This window comes from Podarcis vaucheri (genome assembly GCF_965113315.1).
Source record: "Podarcis vaucheri genome assembly, chromosome: 1".
Taxonomy (NCBI): domain Eukaryota; kingdom Metazoa; phylum Chordata; class Lepidosauria; order Squamata; family Lacertidae; genus Podarcis; species Podarcis vaucheri.
The window spans coordinates 34,145,422-34,160,358 of NC_138759.1; the positions used below are offsets into that span (position 1 = coordinate 34,145,422).

General features: G+C 40.2%; 1 protein-coding gene and 1 pseudogene across 4 annotated transcripts in view; one reads left to right on the top strand and one right to left on the bottom strand.

The window, feature by feature from the left end:
* MIPOL1 (mirror-image polydactyly 1) overlaps positions 1 to 14,937 on the bottom strand; it is a 194,403-nt gene that overhangs the window by 88,903 nt on the left and 90,563 nt on the right. For all 3 annotated transcript variants that reach the window (XM_082213642.1, XM_082213643.1, XM_082213644.1), the window contains exon 9: positions 1,361 to 1,468. In XM_082213642.1, the coding sequence (XP_082069768.1) occupies positions 1,361 to 1,468 (108 nt within the window). The remainder of the gene's footprint in view (positions 1 to 1,360; positions 1,469 to 14,937) is intronic.
* On the top strand, positions 12,943 to 13,490 carry LOC309527665 (large ribosomal subunit protein uL15 pseudogene; annotated as a pseudogene). The gene has a single exon. The product of its transcript is annotated as a large ribosomal subunit protein uL15 pseudogene (transcript).

Sequence of the window (14,937 nt, forward strand, 5' to 3'; positions counted from 1 at the left end):
TTTAAATCAAATGGGGTCCAGTTTTCTTCTCCATCCCTAATGGGGACAAATGTTTTCACATTTCAGAACTAATCAATATAGACAACAGAAATGTTGATCCTCAAGCCAACTTACCAAGAAGAAAGGTGGGAAATGAGAACAAGTTTAAAGTAATAAAACAAATGTGGGCTCCAGACAAAGATCTCTCTTTCTTTTCATTATACATGTTGGGATGATGTAGAAATATATGTCTCATGAGCCCCGCAGTGCTGCTGGGATCAGGCTTGAGAACAGGCTCCGATGTGGGTGGAGGAGGTTGAACAGAAGATGGCAGCAACTGAACTGGCGTTTGAATTGGAGTATGAAGCCTTGCTGCTCAGAACCAGGCCCCACCTTCACAGATGGGATCAGACCCACCCACTCCAACCAAGTGCATGCTTGCAACCCTAATATTCCTACAAGGTGAGAGAGTCTTGCATGTGAGCTCACCACACCTTGTCTTGGCAGGAAAACTCGTTGGGACATCTTCCAGGCTTCTGTCCAATTCTGAACTTCTTGCCCTGCTCCTGAATCATGACTCCTGCCTGCTGTGAGCCTTTACCATCACTTGCCTGAAGTAAGATCCTCTGTCTGCATGCATTGGCTTGGAGCAAGGACAACATGGATCTTTTAAAAACATTATTTTAATCTGTTTCCCCCTTTTGGTTCCTAAGAGGGTCTAGCAAGGAAAGGCAGTGTCAATATCAGATGCCTTTTCTAAAGCTAAAGTATCATTTCCCTCAAATCTTCCCACTTTGCTGCCTTTTATCCTTCTCTTCTTTCCTTCTCTCTTCTTCCTCCTCCTTTTTATCTCTTTCTCCCTTTTATCCTTCCTGACAAGACTTCCCCCGCCGAAACTGAGAAGAGGACTCACAAGCTACCCTTTTGCAAACATCAGTATCAACTATGTGGTCACTACTAGGATAGGTCAACAATCTTATTAATACAGCACACACTACCTGAAGCATATCAAACAGACATTCTTTAGAAATATTCATTTTGTACAGTTACCGCTGGGCAAACAGCGACAATTTCCCCCCAAACACTATAGAGCTAGAATACTGTCAGAAGCGAACCGGTGTGAATTGAACGTTAGTTACCATAACACAGCCTGTCAATTTGGAGAATATGTTGTTTTTATTTTGTTGTGCTCATAGGCACACACACACCACTAAATAATACCATAACAGAAGGGTGCTGTATCTGTGTTTAAAGAAGGGGTTGTTGGCAAACAGCGAAGCTCACTTCTGCCGAAATGTACACAACTGATATATGCAGCACAGAAAGCTGGCACCCAGGGCTTACAACCTTAATTTGCCTGCAAGAAGGAATGGAGATTTACCTTCAGAGCACGTTCTTGATTGTTTTCAGCAGTCAGATGTCTCGTGTTGTTTGCAGAAGTCTGGTTCTGCTCTTTCATATGATGAAGCTCCTGCTCCAGCAGTTTGCACTGCAACGAGGGAAGAATCCCATTAAGTGAAGGAGCTGGGACAGATCTTTTCTCCTCCAGCAAGCCAAATGAATTAATGCAAATAAAACATATATTATTATATTATATTATATTATATTATATTATATTATATTATATTATATTATATTATAGAATTGATTTAAACTTCACATTTAAACATGTTGTGATCTAGGATATGAGATAACACAGATCTTGGTTTATTCATTCTCTCACGATATAATTACTCACAGACAAAAATGCAAATTCCCATGACTAACACAACATATCTGAAAGACGGCATATAAATTATTGAGAAAAAATAATATTCTAAGTCAGAATGAGAAGCAATTTTGGCATTAAATAGCTACACACACACACACACACAGAGAGAGAGAGAGAGAGAGAGAGAGAGAGAGAGACAGACTTGTCTACATTCTGACTTAGATGATTTTATATACGGGAAAGTAAAGTTGCATGTAAAATGTTGAATTGGAAGTTACAGCCACAATGTTATGCATTGCTTATTAAAAACAATGTGAAACAAAACAGATTATACACTGCACACCCTATCTCATGCCAGTTAAAGATACAGCTATAAACATCATGTGTTTGCATTAATAATTAGAGTTTAGTACTAAGCAGCAGAATTGTTAATTATTTGTCTGACAGGGAGCATGCTTCAAAGAATTAAACAACAAAGATATAGGCCAATATATTGGATGGGCATCTAACCAACTTTCCAGAAGGTCATGAGGTGCAATTCCTAGTTATCCTGGCTTAAGGGTAAAATGTAGTTTGGAGGGCAAAATAAATACAGAAAAATTCAAGACCAAAGAACCATAAGGTGTATAAGGGAGGCTGGAGAACAATCACAAAACACAAAAGGGAACCTCTGAAAGCATGGAGACCTGTAACATAAAAACTCTAAATCAACTGTATACCAGAAAATGTTAAGAAAAGTATGTCCTGATAACATTTGCACACTCAGCAGTGTGAAATTTGTCAACTGAAAAACACATTTCCTGAAATGTGCCCAAAACTTTGGGAGAATTCATTTTGGAGTGCAATATTGCTATCAGATACATGAGGCAAATCCCAACAATGTACCAATGGGCATAAAAAAACTTCCTTTTCTTTGTATAGCCCTCACAGAAGAGAGGAAAGGTAAGACTCATTCGCAGAAACAAAATACTACAATTGGATACCACCCATGGGGTATGTTATTGAAGAGATTTTACCTACATATATTAATCTCTGAATAAGCACAAATGTCTTTCTCCAATGAATAACAAAGTTACAATATTAATAAAATTGCAATATAAGCAATTCCTGAAGAGAACAGGTACAGAATGCCAATAAGAAAGAACAGATTTTTGTGGAAAATAAGACATTTTCCATATTGAACTATTTATTCTCATAAGCAACATCCAGATGTGCAGACTGGCTAGAGTCCAATCTACAGTAGCAAATGCTTAGGTCCTACTAAAATCAATGAAATTTAAATATGTTTAAGAGTGAAATGAATTGAAACAATTATAGCTTTCATTTAATATTAGTTTAATGCTCCTCAAGATGTTAACTGGATTGATGCAACTAGAGTGATCAGGAAGAAAACTTGTCTATGCAAATATCTAGAAGATTCAGGTTGATAGGATAGGCATAATTGGAAAACGAAAGTCCTTTAATGTTAGCTTGAACCTGGTATCAACATCACCAAGCAGCTTTCCTTATTGTGACAGAAGTATATTATAAATATCTAACATGCATTCTGGTGGAGTTCTGGGGCTGTTTATTTATTTAGATTAGAAATAAGAAAACCTTGCCTAATCCCAGAAGGTGAATCTCACTTTCTCCCTCACACAATCCAGAGAACAACTAACCTCTGGAGAAAATAAACTATGCTTTTATATCTCGGCACCAGGATTTCACTAGGCCATGATGTTTGAAAGAGAAAGTAGTTGATAGATGCAGAAAATAACGGGTTGCATCCGATTTAGTCATCTGGTTCACTTTCCCTCTGTCTTCTCACCTCCCATTTTTTTTTTAGAAGATATTTATTAAAATTTTCAAGATATTACAAAAAGAAAAAAGAAAAAAGAAAAAAGAAAGAAAAATACAAAATAAAAAACAGTTAAAAACAACTCAATCTTTCCATTACTTATTTTTCATTAGCTTGTTTCCCGGACCTCTTCACGCCTCCCTTTTTTGTATTCCAATTCAGTTTGTTAGTTCAGCAAATCCTTCCCCTCTTTATTTATCCTAGTCTTTAATCTTAAAATATTGTAACATTAAATTTTTACCTATTAGTAATCCATTTTTCATATTCCCTTATAGTATTACAGCTAAAAAACCACTTAATTTCTATCCAACATCATTCTAACATTCATTAATTTTACAATATTTCTGTAAATAGTCTTTAAACTTTTTCCAATCTTCTTCCACCGACTCTTCTCCCTGGTCTTGGATTCTGCCAGTCATTTCCACCAATTCCATATAGTCCATCACCTTCATCTGCCATTCTTCCAGGGTGGGTAAATCTTGTGTCTTCCAGTACTTTGCAATAAGTATTCTTGCTGCTGTTGTGGCGTACATAAAGAAAGTTCTATCCTTCTTTGATACCAATTGGCCGACTATGCCCAGGAGAAAGGCCTCTGGTTTCTTCAGGAAGGTATATTAAAATACCTTTTTCATTTCATTATATATCATCTCCCAGAAAGCCTTAATCCTTGGGCACGTCCACCAAAGGTGAAAGAATGTACCTTCAGTTTCTTTATATTTCCAACATTTATTATCGGGCAAATGATAGATTTTTGCAAGCTTGACTGGTGTCATGTACCACCTGTATATCATTTTCATAATATTCTCTCTTAAAGCATTACATGCCGTAAACTTCATACCTGTGGTCCATAACTGTTCCCAGTCAGCCATCATAATGTTATGTCCAACATCTTGTGCCCATTTAATCATAGCAGATTTCACAGTTTCATCCTGAGTATTCCATTTCAACAGCAAATTATACATCCTTGACAAAATCTTAGTTTTGGGATCCAACAGTTCTGTTTCCAATTTTGATTTTTCCACCTGGAATCCAATTTTTTTGTCCAAATTGTATGCCTCCATTATTTGATAATAATGAAGCCAATCTCGCACTTTGTTTTTTAACTTTTCAAAACTCTGCAATTTCAATCTGTCTCCCTCTTGTTCCAAAAGTTCCCAATATTTCGGCCATTTGGCCTCCATATTGAGCTTTTTCTGCGCCTTCGCTTCCATCGGTGACAACCACCTTGGGGTTTTATTTTCAAATAAATCCTTATATCTTATCCAGACATTAAACAATGCTTTCCTGACAATGTGATTTTTGAATGCTTTATGTGCTTTGACCTTGTCATACCATAAATATGCATGCCATCCAAATACATTATTAAAGCCTTCTAAGTCCAAGATGTCTGTGTTTTCAAGAAGCAGCCATTCTTTCAACCAGCACAAGGCTGCTGATTCATAATAAAGTTTAATGTCTGGCAGGGCAAATCCGCCTCTTTCCTTTGCATCCGTTAATATTTTAAATTTTATTCTAGGCTTCTTGCCCTGCCAGACAAATCTAGAGATATCTCTCTGCCACTTCTTGAAACAGTCCATTTTGTCCAAAATTTGCAATGTTTGAAACAAAAATAACATTCTAGGCAATACATTCATTTTTATCGCAGCAATACGGCCTAGCAGTGAAAGCTTCAAATTTGACCAAATTTCCAAGTCTTTTTTCACTTCCGTCCAGCATTTTTCGTAATTGTCTTTAAATAAGTTCCCATTTTTAGTTGTCATATTAATCCCAAGGTATTTCACTTTCTTAACCACTGTTAAACCTGTCTCATTCTGAAACCTTTCTCTTTCAATCGCTGTTAAATTTTTCTCTAAAATCTTTGTTTTTAACTTATTCAGTTTAAATCCTGCAACTTGACCAAATTCTTGAATCAGTTCCAAAACTCTTTTAGTACTAGATTCTGGCTCCTGTAATGTCAATACTAAATCGTCTGCAAAAGCTCTCAATTTATACTGTCTAGCTCCGACTTGTATACCTTTAACCAACTGGTCCCTTCTAATTGTATTTAACAAAACCTCCAGGACTGATATAAAAAGCAATGGGGAAATTGGGCAGCCTTGTCGTGTCCCTTTTTCTATCTTAAATTCCTCCGTCACCTCATTATTAACAATTAACTTGGCCTTTTGTTCAGAATAAATTGCACCTATACCGTTTTCAAATCCTTCACCCACCCCCATCCCCTGTAAGTTCTTCTTCATAAAACTCCAGGAAATATTATCAAAAGCTTTCTCCGCGTCCACAAATATCAAAACTGCCTTAGTGTTGATATTCACTTCTAGTTTTTCCAAAATATTAATTATATTCCTCAAATTGTCAGACAAGTGTCTACCCGGGAGAAAGCCTGCTTGGTCTTTATGAATCTCTTCCATCAACACTTTTTTCAATCTCTTGGCTAAAATATCTGCAAAAATTTTGTAATCCACATTAAGTAATGATATGGGGCGGTAGTTCTTAAGCTGAGTCTTTTCAGTCTCTGTTTTCAGTATAAGTGTAATATACGCTTCTTTCCACGACTCTGGTGCCCTTTTCCCTTCCAATATTTCATTACAGACTCCCTTTAAAGGTTGTACTAACCACTCTTTTAAAGATCTATAGTATCTAGAAGTCAGCCCATCTGGTCCTGGAGATTTGCCTAATTGCATGTTTTGAATGGCACCTTCTACTTCCTGTTCAGATATTTTATAGTTCAACGTTAATTTACTTTCTTGAGAGATTTTTTTGTAACCCATTTATCTTCAAAAATCGATCTATATCAATTTCTTTCTGTGGCCCTTGTGTATATAATTGTTTAAAGTACCTCTGGAAACAGTTTCTGATCTCGGCTGGGTTCTGTATGTTCTTTCCTTCCACTTCTAAATTTATAATAGTATTTGGTTTTTGTCTTTTTTTTCATTTGCCAAGCCAACAATTTCCCACATTTATTAGCTGATTCAAATGTTTTTTGTCTCATTTGTTTAATTTTCCATTCTGTTTCCTGATTCATCATTTTCATATATTGTACTTGATATAACTTTTAATTTTTATGGAGTTTTCCCCATGGAGCAGATTTGGGGATGGAGTTGTGGGGGACAAAAGGGAGAGGAAGTTCCACTGCACAAGCAGAAACCCTTGTATGAATGATGGTGTTGCATACCTCTTGTCTTTGTACTCAGGCTGGGAGCAGACTACATAAAGTACTGTATATGTAGTAGTAGTAGTAATAATAATAATAATAATAATAATAATAATTTTTATTTATACCCCGCCCTCCCCAGCCAAGACTGGGATCAGGGCGGCTAACACCAGGTATAAAAACAATTGATTAAAACACAACTTAAAAACAAGATTAAAATAGAACATTAAAATACAGCCTCATTTCAGACAAACTCAAATCAAAACTTTTTGGGAATGAAAACGTCAAGTCTTCACCAAGGCCAACTATCCAGACTGGTCCTATGGGGGCCAGAAAAAAAGCCAGGGAAGTCCCCAAATAGGCGTTCCATCACACATATATTTCAGAGCACTTTTAGTCTGAAAATGTTCATGGGCAAACACAATGTTCTTATGCACTTAAAGGCCGGTATAATAATAATAATAAATTTGTATTTATACCCCACCCTCCCCAGCCAAGACCAGGCTCAGGGCGGCTAACAACCAATAATAAAAAAAGTTGATTAAAATACAATTTAAAAGATTAAGATACAACATTAAAACATTAGGGTACAATTCTCTTCATAGGAGGAGAAAGGAAAAAGAAAGAGAGGGAGGGAATCAAACTGATTCCAAGCCAAAGGCCAGGTGGAACAACTCCCGCAGGGTCCTGGTCTCATGGGACAGAGCATTCCACCAGGCCGGGGCCAGTGTTGAAAAGGCCCTGGCCCTGGTTGAGGCTAATCTGACTTCCTTAGGGCCCGGGACCTCTAGGGCAGTGTTCCCCAACCTTGGGCCTCCAGCTGTTTTTGGACTACAACTCCCATCATCCCTCACTAGCAAGACCAGTGGTCAAGGATGATGGGAATTGTAGTCCAACAGCTGGAGGCCCAAGGTTGGGGAACACTGCTCTAGGGTGTTGTTATTTACGGACCTTAAGGTCCTCCACGGAGTATACCGGGAGGTGGTCTGGTAGGTACGAGGGTCTTAGGCCGTGAAGGAATTTCAGAATTGTAAAATATTTAAGAGATTGAGTCTGCAGTCATCTGTACACTCTGGCCCAATTCAGTTCCATGTTGCTTCCTTCCTTCCCCATTCTCTACTTGGGGAGTATTCTGGGGTTGGGCAGAGGAAAGAAGTGGAAGAGCATCTGCTTTGCTTGCAGAATGCCTCGAATTCAACCCGTCATCTCCAGGTAGGTCTGGGAATTTCTGGAGGCTGAAACCCTGGAGACACATTGCCAGTCAATGTAGACAATAAGGAGGAAGATAGAGTAACAGTCTGAGGCAGTTTCCTATGACGCTTCCTATTGTGTCTATAGGATTCCCAGGCCATTGACTGCCTCCATCTATTGGCAGCATTCTTCCAGTGGCTTGCATGGAGGGGAGCCTGGATTGACCCTCTATTTGGCCAAAGGTCCCATCAAATCCAGTGGGACTCAAGACTAAACCTGCACAGTTTGAGGCCAAAGGTGAAGGAGACAAGTTATGTTTACTGATAGTGAGATTACTAAACAGGAAGCAATTATTCAGTGCACCGAGCAGCCGACTTCAAAGCTTGTTTTTATCGATGATCTTTTGATCCTAGCTTATTTTTTAACTTATTTTAATAGTGTACATCCTCCTTTTTTAAAAAAGTCAAAAATCAAAACTGAAACTCGGTTGACATGTTGGAATAAAACTCCATGTTCCAGACAAAGGTGGTTTAACAGATTTCAAAACTGTTTTATTATTCTGTTCTTCTCTTTATTTTCTTTTGAAAGAACTGCACATGAGGACAGTTTCCGATCCAAAGATTTCTCAAGGAAAGCAAGCAGTTTTCACTGTGATTTTTTAAAAAAACAAAAAACACACAGTCTCCCCCTTGTCCCAAATTCATCATGATTGCTTGAGAGGCAAATATCTCACCACTTGGATGCTACACAACTCCTTCCTTTGCAGACAAAAATAATATCAAACTCTTCCAGTCAAAACACAAACCAACCTTTGGTGTCAATGTGAGTTATGTACTTTGAGCAGCAGATGTTTGGAAACACTTGTATTTATCTAAATTGATTTTATCCTTTTCTTTTCCATTTAAAAGAATTAGTTTCTTCTTCCACTAAATGATGGTCTAGATAGATTTATTTAATTATGCCATAATTCTGAATTATTATTTTTTTCATTTTTAAAAAGTGTGAAGTCTTTCCTCTACACTTCTGGCAAGCGGTCAACAAGAGTGTTTAACTGATTATTTTTACAATGCCCAGCCGTTTTAAACCTCCTGGATTTCAGAAAGAAAGAAAAAGAGCTTTGGTAGAGGTCAGACCCCAGGAACATCTGCATTTTTAGGGGGGGGGAATTATTTGATTAGGAAAAGAAACATTTAACATTTCAACTTGGGGGGAAATGCAACGCGGCTCTAACATCTTGCCAATCAGAAGCCATAAAAGGTTTGATTAAACACTACTTGTCTCACTGCTGTAATCCAGTCTGAGCTTGAAGCTGTCATGAACTCAAAGATAACTTTGTATATTTGTCTTGCTCCTAATAAATATCAGTTTATGCATAACAGGAAGAAGAAATGTGGAATGCAAAATTCTGTTAAACCATGTTGGGGTATGTGTGTGTGATTTCAGATGCAACTCTTGAGGAGCACAAATCCCACTCAATTTAATTTGATTTGCATGAAGGTTACTGGAGCTTATGATCTTATTAGGGCATCTGGCTGGAAACCCAGCCAGATGGGCAGGGTGCAAACAATTATTATTATTATTATTATTATTATTATTATTATTATTATTATTATTACTACTACTACTGCTGCTGCTGCTGCTACTACTTTTAGGCAAAATGCTACTAAATAAAGTTACCATGGAACAATGAGTATATTAGGAACCAAACTGAAACAAACAATGCATGCTGTTATCATTATTTGCGAAATTTGTATACAGTGGTACCTTGGGTTGTATACGCTTCAGGTTACATATGCTTCAGGTTACAGACTCCGCTAACTCAGAAATAGTGCTTCAGGTTAAGAACTTTGCTTCAGGATGAGAACAGAAATTGTGCTCCGGCGGCACGGCAGCAGCAGGAGGCCCCATTAGCTAAAGTGGTGCTTCAGGTTAAGAACAGTTTCAGGTTAAGTACGGACCTCCAGAACGAATTAAGTACTTAACCCGAGGTACCACTGTACTGCCCTTCAGCCATAGATCTCAAGGCAGTTCACAACATACGACTATCAATCATATCTCCTCTGACTTGTCCAATGTTTTTTGGAAAATTTAATTTTGTAATGGCAGTTGGCAGATCTGTTGAGGAAGGGCAGTGGCAGAGCATGTGGCTTGCATGCTGCAATTTCAAGGTTCAATCCCAGGTAGGGCTGGAACGATTCCTGGAGAGCTAGTCAACATGAACCAATGGGATGGGCCTTCAAACATGTCACCAGTATTCAGAGACCTTAGAAGGAACTGGTCCAGTCTAAGACACATGGAAGTCCTTTCTGATGGGAGAAAAACAAGGACCACCATTTCAGGTTTTACATAGGTGTCCTGCTTTTGTAAGTTATTGGATTAATTTATTACCAGTTGTCCTACAAAGTTCTGTGGACTGGTTCAAGCAGGCATGTACACAACAGTCCCTCATAACCAATCAACACCCAGTGACTCTCAGGCAAATGTCTGAGGGAGATGAGGATCACACTCACAGAATAAGCCATTCCTATTCAGCAGACTTTTTGTATCAGTTCCGTTGCTTCCCCTAGCACAGGCATAGGCAAACTCACCCCTCTAGACGTTTTGGGACCACAATTCCCATCATCCCTGACCACTGGTCCTGTTAGCTAGGGATGATGGGAGTTGTAGTCCCAAAAACATCTGGAGGGCCGAGTTTGCCTATGCCACACCTACCAGTTCTAAAGGATAAGATGAGGATGCAATTTTGCATCCAATGAAATCAAACTGTTGACAAGCATATTGGCTAAGAACCGATTGTGCCCTGCATGACTCAAAACGCTCTTCGGTTCACACCACTTGCTCCTCCCAATTTCTGCTGATTTCTGTCCTCTTTTTGCAGCCCCCACCCCCAGTTCCATTCAGATGGATCTCCCAACCTTCAGGAGCTGCAACTGTGGGGAAAACAGATAGGAAAGACCCATTCCATCAGCAAATCCAGGCCGTAACATTGGAGTTGACAGTGGTCTGGTTGAACTATGGCTTAGTATGAATGAGCAAGCATGCTAGGACATGGTGAAAATATTGCGGCCACTCTGCTTGTGCCTTGCCCCTGCCGCACCACCAGGAGCTAAATTGTGGTTTGGCATAGCCTTCTGTGCAAACCTGGGCTCATGATTTATCTTGCTCCAGACAAACCATGAGCTATAAATCAAGTTTTGTTTTTGACGTAGTGCTCATGGTTTGTTTGAGAGACAAACCACAAGCCCAATTTCGCACATAACACTAACCAAACCATGGCTAGCTTTCTGGTTTGTGGAGGCCACAGGAGCAGGGCAGGAACAAAGCAGACACAGTTTTGTACCTGTGCACCAGATTTCCTGCTGTGGGTTAAACCACAGAGCCCAGGACTTGCCGATCAGAAGGTTGGCGGTTCGAATCCTCACAATGGGTGAGCTCCCATTGTCTGGTCCCTGCTCCTGCCAACCTAGCAGTTCGAAAGCACGTCAAAGTGCAAGTAGATAAATAGGTACCGCTCCGGCGGGAAGGTAAATGGCGTTTCCGTGCTCTGCTCTGGTTCGCCAGAAGCGGCTTAGTCATGCTGGCCACATGACCTGGAAGCTGTACGCCGACTCCCTCGGCCAATAAAGCGAGATAAGCACCGCAACTCCAGAGTCGGTCATGACTGGACCTAATGGTCAGGGGTCCCTTTACCTTTTTACATACCCAAATTCACATATATACCTAAATATACTGAAGTCAGTATATTTCACTTCCTTACGCTGAATCAATAGTTATGGCACTTTCAAAAGACAGATAATTCTGTGCTATTTCTGGAAAACCACGAGAGTATGAATTGCCACCCTGGAATTTTGGAGCGACGAAAACTACTTGGTTGGAGTAGATAACACATTTGCGCATATTTTCATTTATTCATTTTTATTTTTATTTTAAACTTGTTTCTCCCCCTGCCCCCGATTTTTCTCAGCCTTCTCTCCTATTTCCAGGAAACTTCTTTCAGCAGAATAAAATTCTAATTGCTTTTTAATCTGGATCAGACATTTGTGTGCAATTCCACACTTGACTTAAAAAATTTAATTTACTCAGTCTGCAGGATTTATTTATTTATTTATTTTTAAATGTGCCTTATATATAAATAAGAGGCTTCTGTTTTACACAGAGGCTCGATTATTCATTCAATTTTCTAATTTCATGCCTCTTATTCCAATAAATTATTTATAAACAAAGCATGTAAGATGATAAATAGTACTCAAGGTAGTAGATTAGTATGCTCAAGCACACTTTACAAACCTGAGATAATGCACCTTTGTCCAGTTGTTCAAACAATAGGCACCCACTGCAGTACAATGGGCTTAAAAAGGTTCAGAGTGCTGATTTGTACATGCCAGAACTATGAATGTTCCCAGCAATTCCTATTAGTGCAGCACACAAAGATGGTGCGTTCATTTCCCGCAAAAAAACTAGATGAGTACAAGTTGTCGCTGGTAAAGGATCTCGCTTGACAAAGGCCAAGGTTCCAACGACAGTAGATATAGTGGAATTTGTACAACAAATTATTTTGTGTCAGGCATTTGGAAATAAAAAATGGCAAGTGTCATTATTACTATTATTTATATATTAATTTACAACAGTCGCAACAGCACATGTTTTAACACCCTCCCTCTGAGGGTGCTGCATTGTTCAGATTTGATCTTCACCGCAATGTCAACGTAGTCCACAGAGAACCCCCGAACAATAAAGATTGCTAGGAAAAGTGAGTGCCCCCAATTGGGCGTGATGTAGCCAGATCCTGTATCTTGAGTCAGAAGCCAGCAGAACCTGCAAGTGAGGGGAAGGCAGTGGTGTGTGTGTGTGTCTGTGTCTGTGTGTCTGTGTGTTGAACACTTAGGAAGTCATGCGCCAACTCAGGGTGGTGCCCTCAGAATGTGGTGCCCCCCAGGTTTTTCTGGACTACAGCTGGTTGTCCAACTTCCCCAATCCCTGTCAACCTCACGCAACATGGACATGAACTGGTATGAGATGATTAGGAGTTGTAGTACAACAAATGGGAGTCACCAGGCTGACTACCTCAGAACCACATAATTAGGAGCAGGGGCTCTTTCCCTTTGACTCTGGCCCAGCAAGATGCCTTCCAGACTGAGGAAGACCAGGAAACTGAGGGGTCTTGTTAGCCATGGCCATGGCCGTATCGGCAAACACAGGAAGCATCCTGCAGGCCGTGGTAATGCTGGGGGTTTGCACCACCACAGAATTACTTTTGACAAATATCCTGGTTATTTTGGAAAAGCTGGTATGAGACATTACCACTTGAAGAAAACCAGCACTTCTGTGCTACAGTGAATCTTGATAAACTCTGAACACTTATTAGTGAGCAGACAAGACTCAACTATGCCAAAAATCAGGCTGGATTAGCTCCAGTTATTGATGTCGTATGCTCGGGTTACTACAAAGTCCTGGGCAAAGGGAAACTGCCCAAACAGCCTGTAATCGGGAAAGCAAATTTCTTCAGCAGAAAGGCAGAAGAGAAAATCAAAGAAGTTGGTGGTGCCTGTGTGTTAGTGGCATAAAGGATTTTTCTATGTATCCAGGCTTCAATAAACACAATTTCAGCTGTGTATTCAAAAGCTTGAAAATTGAAAATAATAATAATAATAATAATAATAATAATAATAATAATAATAATAATAATTAGGGGCAGGGTGGGATCCATGTTCTATATAAAGAAAAACAAGCTAAGAAGGTGTGAAAAGCACTGGGAGTCAGCAGAGGAGGCATTCTCAGCACAGCAATCAAACAACACCAGATCCAATCTGGGACCAGGATTATTTTTTGCCAAATGTAGAAACCAAATTAGTCCTAGTGTGGATGGGAAGGGGTCTGCACATTATTTATAAACACTAAATATTATTGATATGAAAATATATCCATTGGCAACTCATATAAGCCTATTTTCAGGGTAAACGTTCAGTTTTGGGAATGTCAAATGAATAATAAATAGAGTGTCATAAGAGCGTGTGTAACACACCCTTTCTAAAGTCTTAACCCAAACATCTAGGATAAGGGAAAGAGTGGCACGTGTTACATAGCTCAGTTGGTTCTGAGCATGGAAAAAGTATACTGCTTTTCTGTAACTTAGATGTCAGGGGATGATTAGCTGCTTGTGCTTAAAATAGTGCCCCTTCAGAGTTTGTGCGGCCCCACAAACCTCTGTGTGTGACAGAGCTCCTCAGACATGTCTGCTCTAGTCACTAGTAGAGTCTGACAGTGGCTGTCTGCGGAAGCGCTTCCAGCAAAGAAGTTCCTTAACGGAAACGCGTCTCCTGGACTCACGACGTGGCAGCTTCCGGCGCAGCATGGGTCTCCCTGCAGCTGCTTCTGACACCTCCCCGCTATTTTCGCTCGAAGTGTCTCTCACCCCTTTCTCTCCCCTGCTGCTTCCTGCCTGGGCTGCTGCGTCTCTCTCAGCATTACTGAGATCCTCCTCCAGAGACCCGGCGCTCCCCCTGCTGGTCCCTGCTTTGGCTGTTGACTCTCTCCCAGTCTCTGGGAGCCTTACCACTTCCCTTTCCTCCGATGTCAGTTCCCTGACATCCACCTCCCCTCCAGGGCCCCCCTCTCCCCCGCCCCTACTTTCTCCTCTGGGCGGTGAGGAGCTGAAACCCCTAAAAGAATCCTCTTCATCTTCAGACGTCTCGAACAATTCCCTCCATCGGTCTTCGTTCCGACTCGCTGAATCCTCTTCCACCTCGGAATCAGCGAACCCCTCCAACTCTTCTTCGTCGTCGGTGGTGGCGAAGTATTCCCTCCGGAACCTCGCCACTGGCTGGGGTTTTCTAGGGAATCTCTGATGAAAAGTTTCAATCAAAACCTCGTCATCTACCTCCTCTGCCTTGACCCAGGTGTTTTCCGACTCCGGCTCCCCTTCCCACATTACCAAATACTCAACTTGCTCTCCCCTCCACCTGGAATCGAGAATCTCCGCTACATGGTAGCTGTGTTCTTTTTCTTCCATAGCTGGTCCCCTATTGACCCTCCCCTCTCTGTCCCCTATATACGGTGACAGCAATGATC